This window comes from Triticum aestivum, chromosome 7B (assembly GCF_018294505.1).
Source record: "Triticum aestivum cultivar Chinese Spring chromosome 7B, IWGSC CS RefSeq v2.1, whole genome shotgun sequence".
NCBI lineage: Eukaryota > Viridiplantae > Streptophyta > Magnoliopsida > Poales > Poaceae > Triticum > Triticum aestivum.
In genome coordinates, this window is record NC_057813.1 from 65,838,350 (window position 1) to 65,857,431 (window position 19,082).

Below are 19,082 nucleotides of genomic sequence, written 5' to 3' on the forward strand. Positions count from 1 at the left end.
TGAAAGTGTTCGGACTTATCACACCATATTTTGGGGTACTTAAGCCCCTGGTGTATTTGGCCGTACCAAAGTGTACGGGTGCAACATGTCATAAGTGAACATATATAGATAAAAAAGGAATGCAATAATAAGCAGAAGCTATGTATTGTTTATTTAAAAAGGCTGCAATAAAATCAGAACGATACAAATAGTGCGATAAGCAATGGATGGGACTATTTGACATGTCCCCCTCCAGGGGCGAGCTGCGGGATGATATGTGAAACAAGTATACTGCTCGTTATAGAGACCACCTGGACACTCGATGTAGCTTTCTGCTTCCCTGGCTGTTGCATCGTGTGTTCGGCGATTCTACTGCCGGATAGGGCTTCTTGAGAAAGGAATCCTGAAAGTAAGAGAAAAAAGAATGACACAATTGGTAGCCCCTGGTGCGGTTAAGCCGTCTTCTGGGCCTGCCGTGGTCATGCCTGTCGTGGTTCTAAGTCTGACAGTAGAGTGGGGGGTAGGTATGGAGAGGCAAGGTCCTAGCTATGGAGAAGTTGTAAACACAAGAGATGTACGAGTTCAGGCCCTTCTCGGAGGAAGTAAAAGCCCTACGTCTCGGAGCCCGGAGGCGGTCGAGTGGATTATGTGTATATGACTTACAGGGTGCCGAACCCTTCTGCCTGTGGAGGGGGGTGGCTTATATAGAGTGCGCCAGGACCCCAGCCAACCCACGTAATGAAGGGTTTAAGGTACATTAAGTCCGGGGCGTTACTGGTAACACCCCACATAAAGTGTCTTTACTATCATAAAGTCTACTTAATTACAGGCCGTTGCAGTGCAGAGTGCCTCTTGACCTTCTGGTGGTCGAGTGAGTCTTCGTGGTCGAGTCCTTCAAGTCAGTCGAGTGAGTCCCTCGTAGGTCGACTGGAAGGTGATCTCTTCTAAGGGTGTCCTTGGGCAGGGTACTTAGATCAGGTCTGTGACCCTACCCTAGGTACATGACTCCATCATTAGCCCCCGAATGGATTGAGGCCCGAGTGATGAAGGAGTTGATGTTGTTTCCGATTAGCCTTCGCGTACTGGTCGTGCGTTGTTTTGAACCAAAAAATCTCTTTGTTGATAGTGAACAACTTTTCTTCAGTCGACTCGATCCATTCTTTTCCTCCGTCGAGTGATCTTTTGGACTTCGCCAATTTCCGAGCGACGGATCGCAGGAAATCCCGCGTCTGGCAAACCGATCTGCCGTTCGCGGATTCCGCGGGATGCGAAATTTGGGGAAGCGCGTGAAGCGGGGCGGACCACGGTGTTCGGACGGGACAGGGCATAGACGCCTCGATCCCCGCGCCGCTTTTTTCGCCACGTATCGCGTCCGTGTAACTGTTCAGGATATGATTAGATCGACCGGGCCCACCTGTCATCCACTCGGAAGGGATCTTATAAATGCGCCCAGCGAGGGTTTTTTGAACAGTGCCTCATCATTCTCCCTCTGTTCCCTTCGTCTCCGCCCAACGCGCTCGCTCTCGCCTCCGCACAACCTCTCCTTGCGCGTCCCGCCGGCAGCCATGGTTAAGGAGAAGACGGCGGCATTGGAACGTGCGAAGAAGGCGTCGGCGACGGAGAAGGCGAAGGGGAGATCCACCAGTCATGGCGGGTCTTCGTCTAGATCTCGCCTGCCGAAAGTCTGGGTCCAGGGAGATTGGATCCAGTCGACCATCACGGAGAAGGATCTCCTCGACATGGCCAACGAGGGCCTCATCCCCCATGGAGCTGCGAGGCTTCTGGGGAAAGAGTGGCAGCCCCAGCCGGAAGAGGGTGAGTGCGTGCTTCTGGCTACCCATGTCGACCGCGGATTTTCTTTGCCGCCGAGCATTTTCTTCCGTGGTTTCTTGAACTTTTTTGGAGCGCAACTCCACCACTTCACCCCGAATTCCATCGCCTATCTTGCCGCGTTTGTGTCCATGTGTGAGAGTTTCCTGGGTTGTCGACCGCATTGGGGTTTGTTCAAGCACATATTCACGTGTCGCTCTCAAACCGTGAAGAAGGCGAGCCCAGGCGATGAAAAAACCCGAGTTGTCCAAATGTGTGGGGGTCTGGGGTCCAGATGAGGAATAAGAGCACCTTCCCAGCCATGATATTTCCCGAGTCAGTCAGAGGCTGGCAGTCGACCTGGTTCTACTGCCAGGATCAGTCGACGCCGGGGCAGTCGAGTGGACTCCCTCAGTTCAACATGGGCCGAGTGAACAAGCCTCCTCTCTGAAGGTGATTCCGGAGGAGAAAGCTGACGTGAAGATGCTGATGGAGCGTGTAGTTCAGTTGGTTCGGGAGGGAGTGACGGGTATGGATCTCATGGAGGTTTTTCTTAGGCGTCGTATCCAGCCTCTTCAGTTCCGGAGCCATTGCATGTGGTTGTACTGCGGGACTGAGGATGTGACTCGGGTCAATCCATAAGTAGTCGACGATGCCACTCTGGAAAGGTGGATGGCCGCTGTTACTGGGAACAAGGATAACCCTCGCGGAGCCAGAAGGATTCCTCCACTCGACTGCCACAGTGATCCAAACAAGGTATGTCATTGTATTCTCGTTGCATTTATTTCTGTTTTCTCTGCCGATCGGTCGACTGATCTTTGTCTTGATGTCTATCAGGCCCTCACTGAGCTGTACTCGATGCCCAATGGAGCACAGGCTCCGACCGAGGAGGGAGAAGCGAGCGGGGGCGAGAGCCAGGAGGAGGAGTGGGACTCGGACGCCGCTGAGGATGATGATGATGATGATGACGATGATGATGATGATGAGGAGGGCGAGGAAGAGGAGGAGGAGGAGGTCGCACCACCGCGCTCGGAAAGGCGGTCGAAACTTGTCCATGACCCTGCGACTGAATGTGGCAAGGGGGTTGCGACTGTTACACAGTCGACCAAGCGTCCTCGGACCACCTCTCCGGCGCCGACTGAAAAGGCATCGAAGCAGCCCAGGGCGGCCCCGTCAAAGCCGACCAAGCACCTGCCAAAGATGAAGGTGTCCATCCCCACCATATCAGGGTAATCATGTTGCTTAAGCCTTCTTGTTTTGTGTGAACTGTATCTCTGGTTGGCGCTGGAGTTAGTCGACTGACTCTTTGGAGATGCAGTGCTGCTACTTCTGAGACCTCAGCCCGGGCTGACGATCATGAGATGGAGGACGCATCAACCTCAAAACCTGGTACGATACTCTTAACCCCGTTTCTAGTCGACTGACTCATGATCTCTAATTCTGATTCTTTTCTATAGCTCCATCCAATGTTGTTATCACTCTCCCTGATGATGATGAAGATGAGGAACCGCTGAAGCACAGAATGAGAAGGAAAGCGTCTGCCAGCAGGGTGCCCCAGGATGTGACGGTGCCTGAGACTCTGGTCGTGGAGGAGGAGAACACCACTCGACACACTGTGTCCTTCGCAGATCCACTGACGAGTGCTGTGCAGCCCTCCCTCTTCACGACGCACCATGTCCCAGAGGACCAAGCTGGCGCCGCAAAGGAGGCGATACGCCAGGCAGGGATCATGATGGAGCAGTTGAAGACCATCCGGGATGCGAGCCAGGCAGCTTACGACGCCAGTTCCGCCCTTCAAAGCAATGTTCAGGTCAGTCGACCACCGCTTGTTTTCTTTCCAGAATTTATAGTAATCACCCACTGGGTGTGTCGATTTAAACTCCGTGTTAGCGGGGGCACGCTGAGTGCACCCGCTGGGTGTAGTCCCCAAGGCTAGGGTCGACTGCTGGCGGTCAGCCTTAGGCTTTGAATTTCAGTCTTTCCGTCATTCGACTATGGCGAATGGATTTCGCAAACCGGTGGGGGCACGCTGAGTGCACCCACTGGGTGTAGTCCCCGAGACTGTGGTCGACTGCTTGCAGTCGATTACAGTCTTAAAGAATATCTCTCTCTTTTTTTTTGAGGTCGACTGGTCGACTCTGTCTTCAATAGGATTAGTGGGGGCACGCTGAGTGCACCCACTGGGTGTAGTCCCCAAGGCTAAGGTCGACTGCTGGCAGTCGGCCTTAGGCTTTATAATTTCAGTCTTTCCGTCATTCGACTATGGCGACTGGATTTCGCAAACCGGTCGAATGCTTGGATTCGGCTGTAGTCTTAGAAACGCGCGATTTTTCCTTTTCCACCCGGAAGTGAATTATCTTTGACATTTAGTCGATTGGTTCTTCGCAGAACTCCTGTGACCTTGCGGCTCGCTACACTGAACTGGAAAACAAGCACATTCAGCTCGAGCTGAATTTGAAGCTGGTTCAGGAGAATCTGACGAAGGCAAAGGAGGAGACCGAATGTATGTTTGGTGAGACCTCGACGACTGCTTTTTCCCTTCATTTTGTTTCAAAATCTGATCTTGCTGTAACTTGCAGGTAAGGTGAGGGAGGCCCAAAGGAAAAAAGACCTTGAACTAGCTAAGAAGATCAAGCTTGTTGACGAGAAGTTAGCTTCAGTCGCAAAGCTTGAGCAAGAAAATGCTACTCTGAAAGCTGTTCTTGGGAAGAAAAATGATCTGGAGGTCTTCCTGAGTGGTCTTGCCAAGAAGCTGTTTCTTATGCTTGAAGGTAAACCTTCAACAATCATTTACAACTGTGGTTTTTTTTTCATTCGACCATTGCCTTGACTCGGTGATCGTCCTTGCAGAATTTTGTCAAAACTTTGAAGAAGAGACTAGCCGGCTGGAACCAAACCTTGACCCCGTCAATTCTCCGGTGAACGACGAAGTTGCCATGAATGTTTTCCGACTGGAGTCCCGTGTTGCAGCTGCCGTGGACTATCTTGCAAGGCTGAAGGTCGCCACATCTCGCATCGACTCAACGCTCTGGCCCGGGGAGACACTCCAAAACGACCTCGAGTCGCTGATGGCTCGTTTGAACGCTGTCCCTGGTCGAGTGCAGGAGTGGAAAAAGTCCTCGGCTCGGTGTGGTGCAGATGTTGCTCTGTGTCTGGCCCGAGTCCACTGCAAAGATGCGCGAGAAGACAAGCTGGCTGCCCTCCGGGTGGCCAACACCAAGAAACACGACTTCAGGTCCTTTATGGAAACTTTCCTTGCTGCTGCCACTCGGATCGCAGATGGAATTGATCTTGATGAGTTTGTTGCACCTTCCAGCCCTCCACAGGAGGGGTAAAAAACTTCTTCTAAGATCGACGCTTTAAATTTGCCTCGGTATGCCGAGTGGAGTTGTAACCGATAAACCTTAACAGGCTTAGCGCCTGAGCACTTTCGGTTCCTTTAGGTATCGATCTGAACTTGAATTTGGTGTTTGAACATGATTGCTTTTGGCTCGAAATGTCTTTTGCAGGTTCAAAGCAAGACGCTCACTGCAGTTGACTTATTCCTTAATCCACTTAGGCGAGCGCTGGGCTGCAGCTAAGCCTCCCGAGTGAGAGGTTTGCTCTTCACTCGATAGGATTTTTATATCTTAGGCAAGCACTGGACTGCAGCTAAGCCTCCGAGTGAGAGGTTTGCTCTTCACTCGGTAGGATTTTGATAACTTAGGCGAGTACTTGGACTGCAGCTAAGCCCCCGAGTGAGAGGTTCGCTCGTCACTCGGTAGGATTTCTATATCTTAGGCGAGCACTGGGCTGCAGCTAAGCCCCCCGAGTGAGAGGTTTGCTCTTCACTCGGTAGGATTTTTATATCTTAGGCGAGCACTGGGCTGCAGCTAAGCCCCCGAGTGAGAGGTTTGCTCTTCACTCGGTAGGATTTTGATAACTTAGGCGAGCACTGGGCTCCAGCTAAGCCCCCGAGTGAGAGGTTTGCTCTTCACTCGGTAGGATTTTTATAACTTAGGCGAGCACTGGGCTGCAGCTAAGCCCCCGAGTGAGAGGTTTGCTCTTCACTCGGTAGGATTTTTGTATCTTAGGCGAGCACTGGGCTGCAGCTAAGCCCCCGAGTGAGAGGTTTGCTCTTCACTCGGTAGGATTTTTATAACTTAGGCGAGCACTGGGCTGCAGCTAAGCCCCCGAGTGAGAGGTTTGCTCTTCACTCGGTAGGATTTTTGTATCTTAGGCGAGCACTGGGCTGCAGCTAAGCCCCCGAGTGAGAGGTTTGCTCTTCACTCGGTAGGATTTTTATATCTTAGGCGAGCACTGGGCTGCAGCTAAGCCTCCGAGTGGAAGTCTGGCTTACCACTCGGTAGGATTTTCATAACTTAGGCGAGCACTGGGCTGCAGCTAAGCCCCCGAGTGAGAGGTTTGCTCTTCACTCGGTAGGATTTCTATATCTTGGGCGAGCACCGGGCTGCAGCTAAGCCCCCGAGTGAGAGGTTTGCTCTTCACTCGGTAGGATTTTTATATCTTAGGCGAGCACTGGGCTGCAGCTAAGCCCCCGAGTGGGAGGTTTGCTCTTCACTCGGTAGGATTTTTATATCTTAGGCGAGCACTGGGCTGCAGCTAAGCCTCCGAGTAGAAGTCTGGCTTACCACTCGGTAGGATTTTGATAACTTAGGCGAGTACTTGGACTGTAGCTAAGCCCCCGAGTGGAAGTCTGGCTTACCACTCGGTAGGATTTTCATAACTTAGGCGAGTACTTGGACTGCAGCTAAGCCCCCGAGTGGAAGTCTGGCTTACCACTCGGTAGGATTTTATTTAATCTTAGGCGAAACGGATTCGCAGCTAAGCCTCTGAGTGGGAGTCTGGCTTACCACTCGGTAGGATTTTATTTAATCTTAGGCGAAACGGATTCGCAGCTAAGCCTCCAAGTGGGAGTCTGGCTCACCACTCGGTAGGATTTTTACAAACTTAGGCGAAACGGATTCGCGGCTAAGTCACCCACTGAGGGGAAAATTTTATTGGACAAAATAAAAAGTGACAAAAATTATGGAGGAACTATGACACTATTATTTTGAGATACATGAACTATAGAAGTACTTTATTGCAACTCATCCGAGTGATAAACTTAAGTGTAAAATGGGCGGAGTAGTTCCGCGTTCCAAGCTCGGGGCTCGTCGATATTATGTTCGACGTTGTAAAGACGGTACGCCCCGTTGTGGAGAACTTTGGTGACGATGAAGGGTCCTTCCCAAGAAGGAGCAAGCTTGTGTTGTTTCTTCTGATCCACTCAGAGAACTAAATCTCCTTCCTGGAAGGCTCGACCCCTCACATTTCTGGCGTGGAAACGACACAAGTCTTGTTGGTAGATGGTCGACCGGATCAGAGCCATCTCCCTTTCTTCCTCTAAAAGGTCGACTGCGTCCTGCCGCGCTTGTTCAGCTTCTGCTTCGTTGTAGATTTCAACCCGAGGAGCATTGTGGAGAAGATCACTCGGCAAGACTGCTTCAGCTCCGTAGACCAGGAAGAATGGAGTTCTTCCGGTCGACCGATTAGGTGTGGTCCGCAGTCCCCAAAGCACCGAGGGAAGTTCATCGACCCAAGCTCCAGCTGCATGCTTGAGATCACGCATCAGTCGGAGTTTCAATCCCTTGAGAATCAGGCCATTGGCTCGCTCTGCTTCTCCATTCGTCTGCGGATGTGCGACCGAAGCGTAGTCGACTTGTGTGCCTTGAGAGTTGCAGAAATCCCTGAATTCTTCCGAGTCAAAGTTCGACCCATTATCCGTAATGATGCTGTGCGGGACTCCATATCTGAATATCAGTTCCCTGATGAAGCTAACAGCAGCACCGGCGTCAAGGTTCTTGATTGGTTTAGCCTCAATCCACTTGGTGAACTTGTCGACTGCCACCAGTACATGCGTGAAGCCACTTCGCCCTGTTCTCAAAGGACCGACCATGTCCAACCCCCATACTGCGAAAGGCCAGACGAGTGGAATGGTCTTCAGAGCTGATGCAGGCTTGTGCGACATATTCGAGTAGAACTGACATCCCTCGCACTTATCCACTATTTGCTTTGCCATCTCATTCGCCTTTGGCCAGTAAAATCCGGCTCGGTATGCTTTGGCCACGATGGTCCGAGAGGACGCATGATGACCACAGGTTCCCGAGTGGATATCATTAAGGATGATTCGACCTTCTTCTGGTGTTATGCACTTCTGACCAACTCCAGTCGCGCTTTCTCTATATAGCTGTCCTTTGATTACGGTAAAGGCTTTAGATCGACGGACGATCTGTCGTGCCTCTTGCTCATCCTCCGGGAGCTCTTTTCTCAGGATATACGCGATATACGGAACTGTCCAGTCGGGAATGACCACCAAGACCTCCATGACCAAGTCGACCACTGCTGGGACTTCAACCGCAGTCGGATCTGTGGCACTCTTGGGCTGTGGAGCTTCTTCGGTGAAAGGATCTTCTTTGACCGACGGAGTGTGTATATGCTCCAAGAACACACCACTCGGAATGGCTCCTCTCTTGGAACCTATCTTTGCTAGATCATCAACTGCTTGATTTTTCAGTCGGGGTATATGATGGAGCTCCAACCCCTCGAACTTCTTTTCCAGCTTCCTCACTGCACTGCAGTATCCAGTCATGGCTGGGCTTCTCACGTCCCACTCCTTCATCACTTGGTTGACCACTAAATCTGAATCGCCATAGACCATCAGGCGACGGACGCCGAGTGAAATGGCCATGCGCAATCCGTATAAGAGGGCCTCATACTCTGCCTCATTGTTGGAGGAATCAAAGTGAATCTGGAGCACATATCTGAGCTTATCTCCTCTGGGGGAAACCAGGACAACCCCAGCACCGGAACCATTCAACATCTTAGAGCCATCAAAAAACATGGTCCAATGCTCCGAGTGAACTTCAGTCGGCTACTGCTGTTCAATCCACTCGGCGAGGAAATCTGCTATTGCCTGGGACTTAATGGCTTTCTTTGCCTCAAACTTGATATCAAGGGGAAGAAGTTCAATTGCCCATTTCGCCACTCGACCAGTTGCATCTCTGTTGTGCAAAATCTCTGATAGTGGAGCGTCGCTGACGACTGTGATAGAATGATCAGAGAAATAATGAGCAACCTTCTTTGTGGTCATGTATATTCCATACACAAGCTTCTGATAATGAGGATATCTCTGCTTGGATGGAGTCAAGACTTCAGACAAATAATACACTGGGCACTGAACTTTGAAAGCTTTTCCTTCTTCTTCCCGCTCGACCATAAGCACTGTACTGATGACTTGTCCTGTGGCTGCGATATAAAGCAACAAAGGCTCTTTGCTGATTGGAGCAGCAAGCACCGGCTGGGTGGAGAGCAGAGCTTTTAGCTCGGCAAATGCTGCATCAGCTTCTGGAGTCCACTCGAACTTGTCTGCCTTCTTCATCAGTCGGTAAAGAGGTAATGCCTTTTCACCGAGTCGTGAGATGAATCGACTTAATGCGGCCAAGCATCCAGTAAGCTTCTGGACATCGTGCACTCGCACAGGGCGTTTCATTCGGAGAATGGTGCCGATCTTTTCTGGGTTAGCGTCGATCCCTCGCTCGGAAATGAGAAAACCGAGTAACTTGCCACCAGGAACTCCGAATGTGCACTTTGATGGATTGAGCTTGATATCATACCTTCTGAGGTTGGCAAATGTTTCGGCGAGGTTAGCGAGCAGGTCGGAACCTTTTCGTGACTTGACGACGATATCATCCATATACGCTTCCACATTCCGACTGATTTGAGTGAGTGGACACTTCTGAATCATTCGCATAAATGTGGCTCCGGCATTCTTGAGGCCGAATGGCATGGTGATATAGCAGAAGCACCCGAATGGAGTGATGAAAGCTGTTTTTACCTCGTCGGGTCCGTACAGACGGATCTGGTGGTACCCGGAGTAGGCGTCTAGAAAAGACAATCTCTCACATCCCGCGGTCGAGTCAACAATTTGATCTATGCGAGGGAGAGGAAAATGATCTTTCGGGCAGGCCCGGTTGATGTGCTTGAAATCAATGCACATTCGGAGCGATTTGTCCTTCTTAGGAACCATGACGACATTAGCGAGCCACTCGGAGTGGTATATCTCTCGGATAAATCCTGCCGCCAACAGTCGAGCCACTTCCTCACCAATGGCTTTTCTCTTCTGGACGGCGGACCGCCGAAGATGCTCTTTGACTGGTTTTGCTGATGAGTCGACTCTTAGGTGATGCTCAGCCAGTCCCCTGGGAACACCTAGCATGTCAGCGGGCTTCCATGCAAAAATGTCCCAGTTCTCACGGAGGAACTGGATGAGCGCTTCTTCCTATTTCGGGTCGAGTGTTGTGGAGATGTGGGTCGGTGCTGCATCGGGGTCGGTCGGGTGAATGTGAACAGGCTTCGTCTCACCGGACGACTGAAATGCAGATTCTGTGGCGGGTTTCTTGGATCGCAGCAAATCACTCGGATCTGCGTTTTGTTTGTATTCTTCAAACTCGACCGCTGTCACCTGGGAATCAGCAATCTTTGAGCCCTTCTGAAAGCACTCTTCTGCCTTTTTCCGATCACCGGTGACAGTGATCACTCCTTTGGGGCCGGGCATCTTCAATTTGAGGTACACGTAACATGGTCGAGCCATGAACCGTGCATAAGCTGGCCTCCCCAAAATGGCATGATATGCACTCTGAAAATCCACGACCTCAAACGTCAACTTCTCTTTGCGAAAATGTTTCGAATCACCAAACACCACGTCCAGAGCTATTTGGCCGAGTGACTCGGCTTTCTTCCCTGGTATAACTCCATGAAAGCTCATGTTACTGGTGCTCAGTCGGGACATCGGAATGCCCATTCCTTTCAGTGTGTCTGCATACAACAAATTCAGCCCGCTACCACCGTCCATCAGCACTTTTGTCAGTTGAGTGCCTTCGACAACTGGATCGACCACCAAAGCTTGCCTCCCAGGGGTGGCAATATGAGTCGGGTGATCAGATTGGTCGAATGTGATGGGTGTTTGGGACCATCTCAGATAATTTGCTTTTGCTGGGGTAACCATGTTCACCTCGCGGTTAATGACTTTCAATCGACTCTTGCTTTCCACATCTGCAAAGATCATCATAGTGGAGTTGATATGTGGATATCCTTCCTCACTGTCCACCTTGTCTTTGGCCTTGTCCGACTCCTTTTCCTTGTCTTTAGATTGTTTTCCTTGAAACTGCTGGATCAGGAGTCGACATTGGCGAGTGGTATGCTTTGGGTAAATGATATTCCCCTCTTCGTCTTTCTTCGTGTGGATATGACACGGCATATCCATCACGTCGTTCCCTTCTTTATCCTTTACCTTCTTAGGGTTCCAGGATCCTTTTGGTTTCCCTTTAAACTTTCCATGAGCCACGGCCAGAGCCTCTCCAGGAGCTGCCGGTTCAGCCTTCCGCTTCTATTTCCGACTGGTGTTTCCCTTCTCCGACTGGCTCGGCTTGTGCTTGCCGTTTCGGAGTCGGTCTTCTTCTTCACCATTGGCATACTTGGTAGCAATTTCCATCATCCGACTCAAGGTCATGTCTCCGGTTCGACCAAATTTCAAACTCAATTCTCTGTTCTTGACACCATCCTTGAAGGCGCAGACTGCCTGATGATCAGACACATTCTCCACAGTATGGTGCAAAGTGATCCACCTCTGAATATACTCCTTGAGAGTCTCATTGGTCTTCTGCACGCAGACTTGCAGCTCCGTCAATCCAGCCGGTCGCTTGAAAGTTCCTTCAAATATTCTGACGAACACTCGGGACAGATCTTCCCAAGTGTAAATGCTGCTAGGAGGTAACTGATTCAACCACGCTCTGGCAGAACCTTCCAACATGAGGGGCAAATGCTTCATGGCCACCTCGTCATTCCCACCACCAATCTGAACTGCCACTCGGTAGTCCTCAAGCCAAGTTTCAGGCTTAGACTCACCGGTGAACTTGCTGACTCCTGTTGCCAACCTGAAATTGGGAGGAATCACTGCGGCTCTGATAGCTCTGCTGAAACATTCCGGACCAGAAATGTGCACTCGACTGCTCGAGGGCGCATCTCTGTCGAGTCCACCTCGATGGGCTCTGTTCCGGTCGACCAAGCCTTGCACGATAATGGATCGCGCGTCGAAGCCTGGTTCTCTGGGGTCGACTGGAACTCTTCGCCCCGCACTGAGCTGACGTCTGTCATCTTGCTGCCGAGGAGCGTAAGACCCACCCCTCGAAGGGGAAGTGGGCACTCGATGCCTATCATCTCGGTCGTGTCGGTCTCCATATTGGTCTCGCCGATTCTCGCGCCCTTCACGCCGCGGAGGCGATCTGGGACTGTGAGCCGACTGAACCATATTCGCAGCGACGGATCGACTGTGAATTTTGTTGCGCGACTGCGACACGGCTGAATTCTGATCTCCTGCTGCCCGGAGCAGATCCCTGATCTGCATCAAGCCTCTGCCAGCTTCCGACTGAGAGGGCTGGATGGACTCTGCTATACGGGTCGCAGCTGCTAAATTCTGAATTGGGGTTCGATATACCTGAGTCCGCGGGAAGAGTTGACGTCGACTGGCGTCGGGAACTCGTTGTCGCGCGCGCTCGTCGAGTGCTCGCTGAAGATTCTCCAAGCGAGCGCGTTCGGCCAAGTTGGCCAAACGTGCCTCCTCCAAGGCGCGAGCCTCGGGGGTTTCTCCTGCGATGGGAGTATGCAGGGCATCCACGTTCCTGCAGCGAAGTTCCTCTCTTTGCAGAGAGTCGAGTGGCTCAGGCTGGTACTCTTCGTGGTCTCGTGCGGGGTCGCCTCCGTCGCCTGCCCCACCATCACGGGCGAAGCCAGGGGGACTGCGGGGCCCGTCGACCATCAGGATTTCCGTCGCTGGATCACTGCTATCGCACTCGGATGCAGTCTCTACGGAGCCAGTCGACATATCAAACAGGCCGTAGAGAGATTCGTCGGGCTCGATTGCCGCAACTTGGGTGGTGGCCGTCTGGCGAGCCACCGCGTGCCTTACCCACCGCTGAAGCCTCGACCGGCCCGAGCGCTTGCGCTGGCGGGAGACCGGGAGGGTGGCCGATGGGGGAGTCGACCGATACGGGGTCGACGGTTTCCGCAGCAGAACGCCGCGGACACATGCGCGAAAATGCGTCGCACCGCGGACGGGGAGCGCATCGACGTGGAGAGGTGCCTCCTGGAGCCAGGCGGAGTCGTCGGTGACGAAGGTGAGAGCACTGAGACGGATCTCTCGACCCTCAACCAAAACTCCAGCAGCCACCATGATGAAAGTACTCGGAAGAATCGCAACTTCTCCACAAAATCGCTAAAACACCGGCCCCACGGTGGGCGCCAACTGTCGTGGTTCTAAGTCTGACAGTAGAGTGGGGGTAGGTATGGAGAGGCAAGGTCCTAGCTATGGAGAAGTTGTAAACACAAGAGATGTACGAGTTCAGGCCCTTCTCAGAGGAAGTAAAAGCCCTACGTCTCGGAGCCCGGAGGCGGTCGAGTGGATTATGTGTATATGAGTTACAGGGTGCCGAACCCTTCTGCCTGTGGAGGGGGGTGGCTTATATAGAGTGCGCCAGGACCCCAGCCAACCCACTTAATGAAGGGTTTAAGGTACATTAAGTCTGGGGCGTTACTGGTAACACCCCACATAAAGTGTCTTTACTATCATAAAGTCTACTTAATTACAGGCCGTTGCAGTGCAGAGTGCCTCTTGACCTTCTGGTGGTCGAGTGAGTCTTCGTGGTCGAGTCCTTCAAGTCAGTCGAGTGAGTCCCTCGTAGGTCGACTGGAAGGTGATCTCTTCTAAGGATGTCCTTGGGCAGGGTACTTAGATCAGGTCTGTGACCCTACCCTAGGTACATGACTCCATCAATGCCCCTCCCCCTATGCCCATGGTATTTTCAGAGCGTAATTATGTATGCGTAGTACTGGTTTCGCAATTTCGCGAGTGCTGGGGTTGGGGCCGCATTGCTACACGTGCTCGGGACGTGCCAGGCGGTCTTGTTGTAGGTTACCGCAGGCGCGCTTGACGGTGTCCGGACATTTAATAGCCAGACTCAAGGATTGACTTGAGAGGCTGCTTTGTACTTCCGCCGCGAGGGCCGCCATATGCTCCTCCGTTCGGAGAGAGCGTTCGGTGTTTCCGTTGACCGTAATGACTCCTCGAGGGCCTAGCATCTTGAGCTTGAGGTATGCGTAGTGTGGCACCGCATTGAACTTTGCAAATGCGGTTAGTCCGAGCAGTGCGTGATAGCCACTGCAGAACGGGACTATGTCGAAGATTAACTCGCTTCGGAAGTTATCCGGGGATCCGAAGACCACTTCAAGTGTAACTGAGCCTGTACAGTTGGCCTCTACACCTGGTATGACGCCTTTAAAGGTCGTCTTTGTGGGTTTAATCGTTGAGGGGGCTATGCCCATTTTGCGCACTGTATCCTGATAAAGCAGGTTCAGGCTGCTGCCGCCGTCCATCAGGACTCTAGTGAGGTGAAATCCGTCAACGATTGGGTCTAGAACCAATGCAGCGAATCCGCCATGGCGGATGCTAGTGGGGTGGTCCCTTCGATCGAAAGTGATCGGGCAGGAGGACCACGGATTGAACTTTGGGGCGACTGGCTCCATCGCATATATGTCCCTTAGTGCACGCTTCCGCTCCCTTTTGGGTATGTGGGTTGCATATATCATGTTCACCGTCCGCACTTGTAGGGGGAAGCCCTTCTGTCCTCTATTGTTCGGCGGCCGGGGCTCCTCCTCGTCGTCGCTATGCAACCCCTTGTCATTGTTTTCGGCATTTAACTTGCCTGCCTGCTTGAACACCCAACAATCTTGTTGGTGTGGTTGGCTGGTTTTTCGGGGGTGTCGTGTATCTCGCACGAGCGATCGAGTATTCAGTCCAAATTGGACGGTCCCGGAGTATTTCTTTTGAATGGGTTTTTCCGCTGACCGGGTTTAGAGCCTCTGAATCCAGCATTGACTGCCGTATCCTCAGCATTATCACCGTTAATGCGGCACTTGTGCTTGTTGCGACGCGACCTGCCATTGCTGTCCTTGGTATCCGAATTACCAGGGCTCTTGGTCATGTTGTTACTACGAGCTAGCCAGCTATCCTATCCCGCGCAAAAGCGGGTCATGAGTGTTGTGAGGGCTGCCATGGATTTCGGCTTTTCCTGTCCTAGGTGCCGGGCAAGCCACTCGTCGCGGATGTTATGTTTGAAGGCTGCAAGGGCCTCTGCATCCGGACAGTCGACGATTTGATTTTTCTTGGTTAGGAACCGTGTCCAGAATTGTCTGGCCGATTCCTCTGGCTGATGAATTATGTGGCTTAGGTCATCGGCGTCTGGTGGTCACACATAGGTGCCCTGGAAATTGCCAAGGAATGCGGATTCCAGGTCCTCCCAGCAACCAATTGACTCTGCTGGCAAGCTGTTAAGCCAATGTCGAGCTGGTCCTTTAAGCTTGAGAGGGAGGTATTTGATAGCGTGTAGATCATCACCGCGGGCCATGTGGATATGAAGGAGATAGTCCTCGATCCATACCGCAGGATCTGTTGTGCCATCGTATGATTCGATGTTTACAGGTTTAAAACCCTCGGGGATTTGATGATCCATTACTTCATCTATGAAGCATAGTGGGTGTGCGGCGCCCCTGTACTGGGCTATATCACGACGTAGCTCAAATGAGCTTTGTCTGCAGTGTTCGGCTCGCCCGGATTTGCTGTATCCGGCATGATGGTTATCGTCACGTGTAGTGAGGCGCCCACGCGATCCGTAGATAGATCTTGTTTGCCTTGCCTTGTCCTCCAATATATCTCGCAGGTCTGGCGCATTTCCCCGTGCCTTGGTACTTTTTGAGCGACGCCGGGGTGCAACTTGAGTGGAGGGCCGAGAGGCCTCTCTGTGGCGGCCACGAGGTGGCCGGTCGGTCGCATCATGCGCTGGTGATGTAGGTTTGGGTGCTTCCTCCTCTAATCGGCGTAGCAGCCTGCGTTTTGGGTAGCTCTTGGAGGGGCGTTCGAGTTCATACTCTTCGGCCGCAAGGACTTCAATCCATCTGTCAGCTAGCAAGTCTTGGTCAGCTCTAAGCTGTTGCTGCTTTTTCTTGAGGCTGCTTGCCGTGGCCATAAGCCTGCATTTGAAACGCTCCTTTTCGACGGGATCCTCAGGCATGACAAATTCGTCGTCGTTGAGGCTTGCCTCATCTTCGGAGGGAGGCATGTAATTATCGTCCTCTACCTCTCTGTCTGCTGCTCTCTCATGAGGGTTGGCTTCTCCATCCTCCTGCACCGAATCCTGCTGGAGGGGGTTGTCTTCGGCACTTTCCGGGGTGTTATTGTATCCCATGCCAGAATCACCGTTTTTGCTGTGGTGGGATTTAGAGCGGCGCCGCTGACGCTGGCGCTTAGGCTGTTTCTTGGAGGGGTCATCCTCCATTGTTCCCTCACCATTCCCATCTTTTGGGATGTCCACCATGTATATGTCGTATGATGAGGTGGCCTTCCAGTGCCCTGTAGGCGCTGGTCCTTGGCCGTCTCATGTATCGTCGTCCATACTGTCGATGTCTTCAGAGTCGAAGTCGAGCATGTCGGTTAAATCATCGACAGTGGCTACGAAGTGGGTGGTGGGTGGGCTTTGAATTTCTTCGTTGTCCGCATCCCAACCTTCCTGACCATAATCCGGCCAGGGCTCTCCTGATAAAGAGAGAGACTTTAGTGAATTCAGGATGTCGCCAAAGGGCGAGTGCTGAAAGATGTCCGCGGCAGTGAATTCCATGATCAGCGCCCAATTGGATTTGATTGGCAGGGGCATGGAAGGTTCGGAGTCCGGAGAGGAGTCCGGCACCTTGGAGTCATGAGCTTCGCAAAGGACAGGGTTGGTGTTCGGCTCAATCGCCGTAGAGATAGCAGCCCCCGAGGTGGTGTCCAGCCACCCGTCCTCGACCGGCGCAGTCGGCTCCAAGCTAAGGGTCAGAGCGGACACTGGTGCGGCCTCCAGGGCACTGTCCGGCAGTAGAGCTAGATCATGCCCATCGTAACAGTGCGGCGCGCTTGGCTGTGGCTCGAACCCGTCGAAGATCAAGTCTCCGCGGACGTCAGCCGTATAGTTTAAACTTCCAAATCTGACCTGATGGCCAGGGGCGTAGCTTTCGACCTGCTCCAGATGGCCAAGCAAATTGGCCCGCAGTGCAAAGCCGCCGAATACGAAGATCTATCCGGGGAGAAAAGTCTCACCCTAAACCGCATCGTTGTTGATGATCAGAGGAGCCATCGAGCCTAAAGATGACGACACAGAGGAACTCTCAATGAAAGCACCAATGTCGGTGTCAAAACCGGTGGATCTCGGGTAGGGGGTCCCGAACTATGCGTCTAGGCAGATGGTAATAGGAGACAAGGGACACGATGTTTTTACCCAGGTTCGGGCCCTCTCGATGGAGGTAAAATCCTACTCCTGCTTGATTAATATTGATGATATGGGTAGTACAAGAGTAGATCTACCACGAGATCAGAGAGGCTAAACCCTAGAAGCTAGCCTATGGTATGATTGTTGTTCGTCCTACGGACTAAAACCCTCCGGTTTATATAGGCACCGAAGGGGGTTAGGGTTACACAGAGTCGGTTACAATGGTAGGAGATCTATATATCCGTATCGCCAAGCTTGCCTTCCACGCCAAGGAAAGTCCCATCCGGACACGGGAAGAAGTCGTCAATCTTGTATCTTCATAGTCTAGGAGTCTGGCCAAAGGTGATAGTTCGGCTATCCGGACACCCCCTAATTCAGGACTCCCTCAACCACCATCAGCACAAGTGCACACCTATTCAAGCTAGTAGCAGCCTAGGAGGCTAGCAGCAGAAGCATTCAAACAACTAGAGAAGCACAGTACAACAGCAAAAGCATTGAAAGAGCAGCAGGCTTGGACTATCACATGTCATATCTTATAAACTTAGGCAAGTGTTCTTAGGTTATCCTTAACATCATGCACTAACTTGGGTAATTAGCATCAAACAATACATATCAGTACAAGGCTAGGCAAGATAATAAAGACTTGGGAAAATATAGCAGAGTTAAAAAAATGATATATCCCCACACCTCATTCTAATAATGTTGGTGCAAGCATAGGCTTGTTTTTCTTTCAGCCACGAATCAATCAGTTCAGAGATAGATACACGCTCTAGCAAAGCGATACATACACAGAAAAGATCCATCAATTGGGAAAACCATGGCTCCACGGGAGGCTTGAGCCTGATCAGCCTCTGAACCTTATCCTTCTCCGTGTTATCCGGCGGCACCTGCATGCATCATCCACAACAGCAGACCACCACATCAACAACAGCTCAAAGAAATGATTCACAACAGCCAGCCACCGGCCACATACTATGTTATTGCTCCCACGGCGATAGGTTCACCAATCACCAGTCTGTATTCCATTGCTAGGAGCTACAAACAAGTCACTCCCTAGCGATTGGTGAAGGCATGTGTAACTGCTACATGACAAGAAAATTTAGATCGAAGCTTACCTGCCAAATGATCTCATCGAGGCATGGGCAGATCCTCCCGTACTTGTCAAGGAAGAGGCGCTCGGTGGGTGGTTTTGCGCACACATCCTTCACCGCCGACATAACAGCAAAGATCACCTCCGACACTACAAATGCACAGCAAGTGTATTAGTAATGCTAAGCATAAGGAGAAAGTGAGGTGAGATAGTGAAGGTTTGAAAGAGCAATGTCTGGAACTCACTGTCACTCACGAGCAAGCTCATCATATTCATCCTTGCTGACAATGTACAGGCAGACATCCCCAATCATGGTATAGACAATGGAGACCGACCTGGGAGAGTGTCAGCACATCAGATATTTATGGATGAGGAGTTAAAAATGCACATGCTTGGTTCAGAATGAAGTCATGGATGGCACCCATTGGACTGGGACTTCAAGATACATATGTTGTAGCAACTCAAATCCTCTAGCATATCTGTCACATCCCTAGCTTCACGCATTGCTCTAGGTTAACTTCATGTGTGCATCATGTCTATATTTTTGAAACTTGAATTGAGGAATATTGGAAGCCTCAAAACCCTAAATAAAAGAGGGGCAAAAACCCTAGAAATCTCATTCATTGCTCCAAAAAGGCTCTTCTTAAATGTTTGATAATTTTTGGTAAGGGTTCTGGTCCCAACCAAAATATTGAACATTTTTAAGGATTTATTTTTGGGACTTTGAATTTAAATCTTTAGCTATTTGAATTTGAATTATATTCATTTAATTAGAATATAATTTCAAATACCCCTGAAATACTTTATGAGCT

The 19,082-nt window shown here is 51.4% G+C and overlaps 1 protein-coding gene across 1 annotated transcript; it reads right to left on the reverse strand.

The window, feature by feature from the left end:
• Positions 1-17,601: 17,601 nt before the first annotated feature.
• LOC123157665 (TSET complex member tstD-like) lies at positions 17,602-18,747 on the reverse strand. The gene is made up of 5 exons (XM_044575916.1): positions 18,692-18,747; positions 18,526-18,605; positions 18,296-18,420; positions 17,997-18,067; positions 17,602-17,644 (listed from the first exon to the last, which is right to left on the reverse strand). Exons 1-5 carry the CDS (start codon positions 18,745-18,747, stop codon positions 17,602-17,604), a joined length of 375 nt encoding a protein of 124 aa, XP_044431851.1.
• Positions 18,748-19,082: the final 335 nt, after the last annotated feature.

Coding starts and splice junctions, on each gene's coding strand:
- LOC123157665 (XM_044575916.1), bottom strand. CDS start 18,747: ATGCTAGAGGATTTGAGTTGCTACAACATATGTATCTTGAAGTCCCAG. Junction 18,421..18,525: donor TGAATATGATGAGCTTGCTC/GTGAGTGACAGT, acceptor GTGCATTTGTAG/TGTCGGAGGTGATCTTTGCT. Junction 17,645..17,996: donor AAGCCTCCCGTGGAGCCATG/GTTTTCCCAATT, acceptor GTGCTTCTCTAG/TTGTTTGAATGCTTCTGCTG.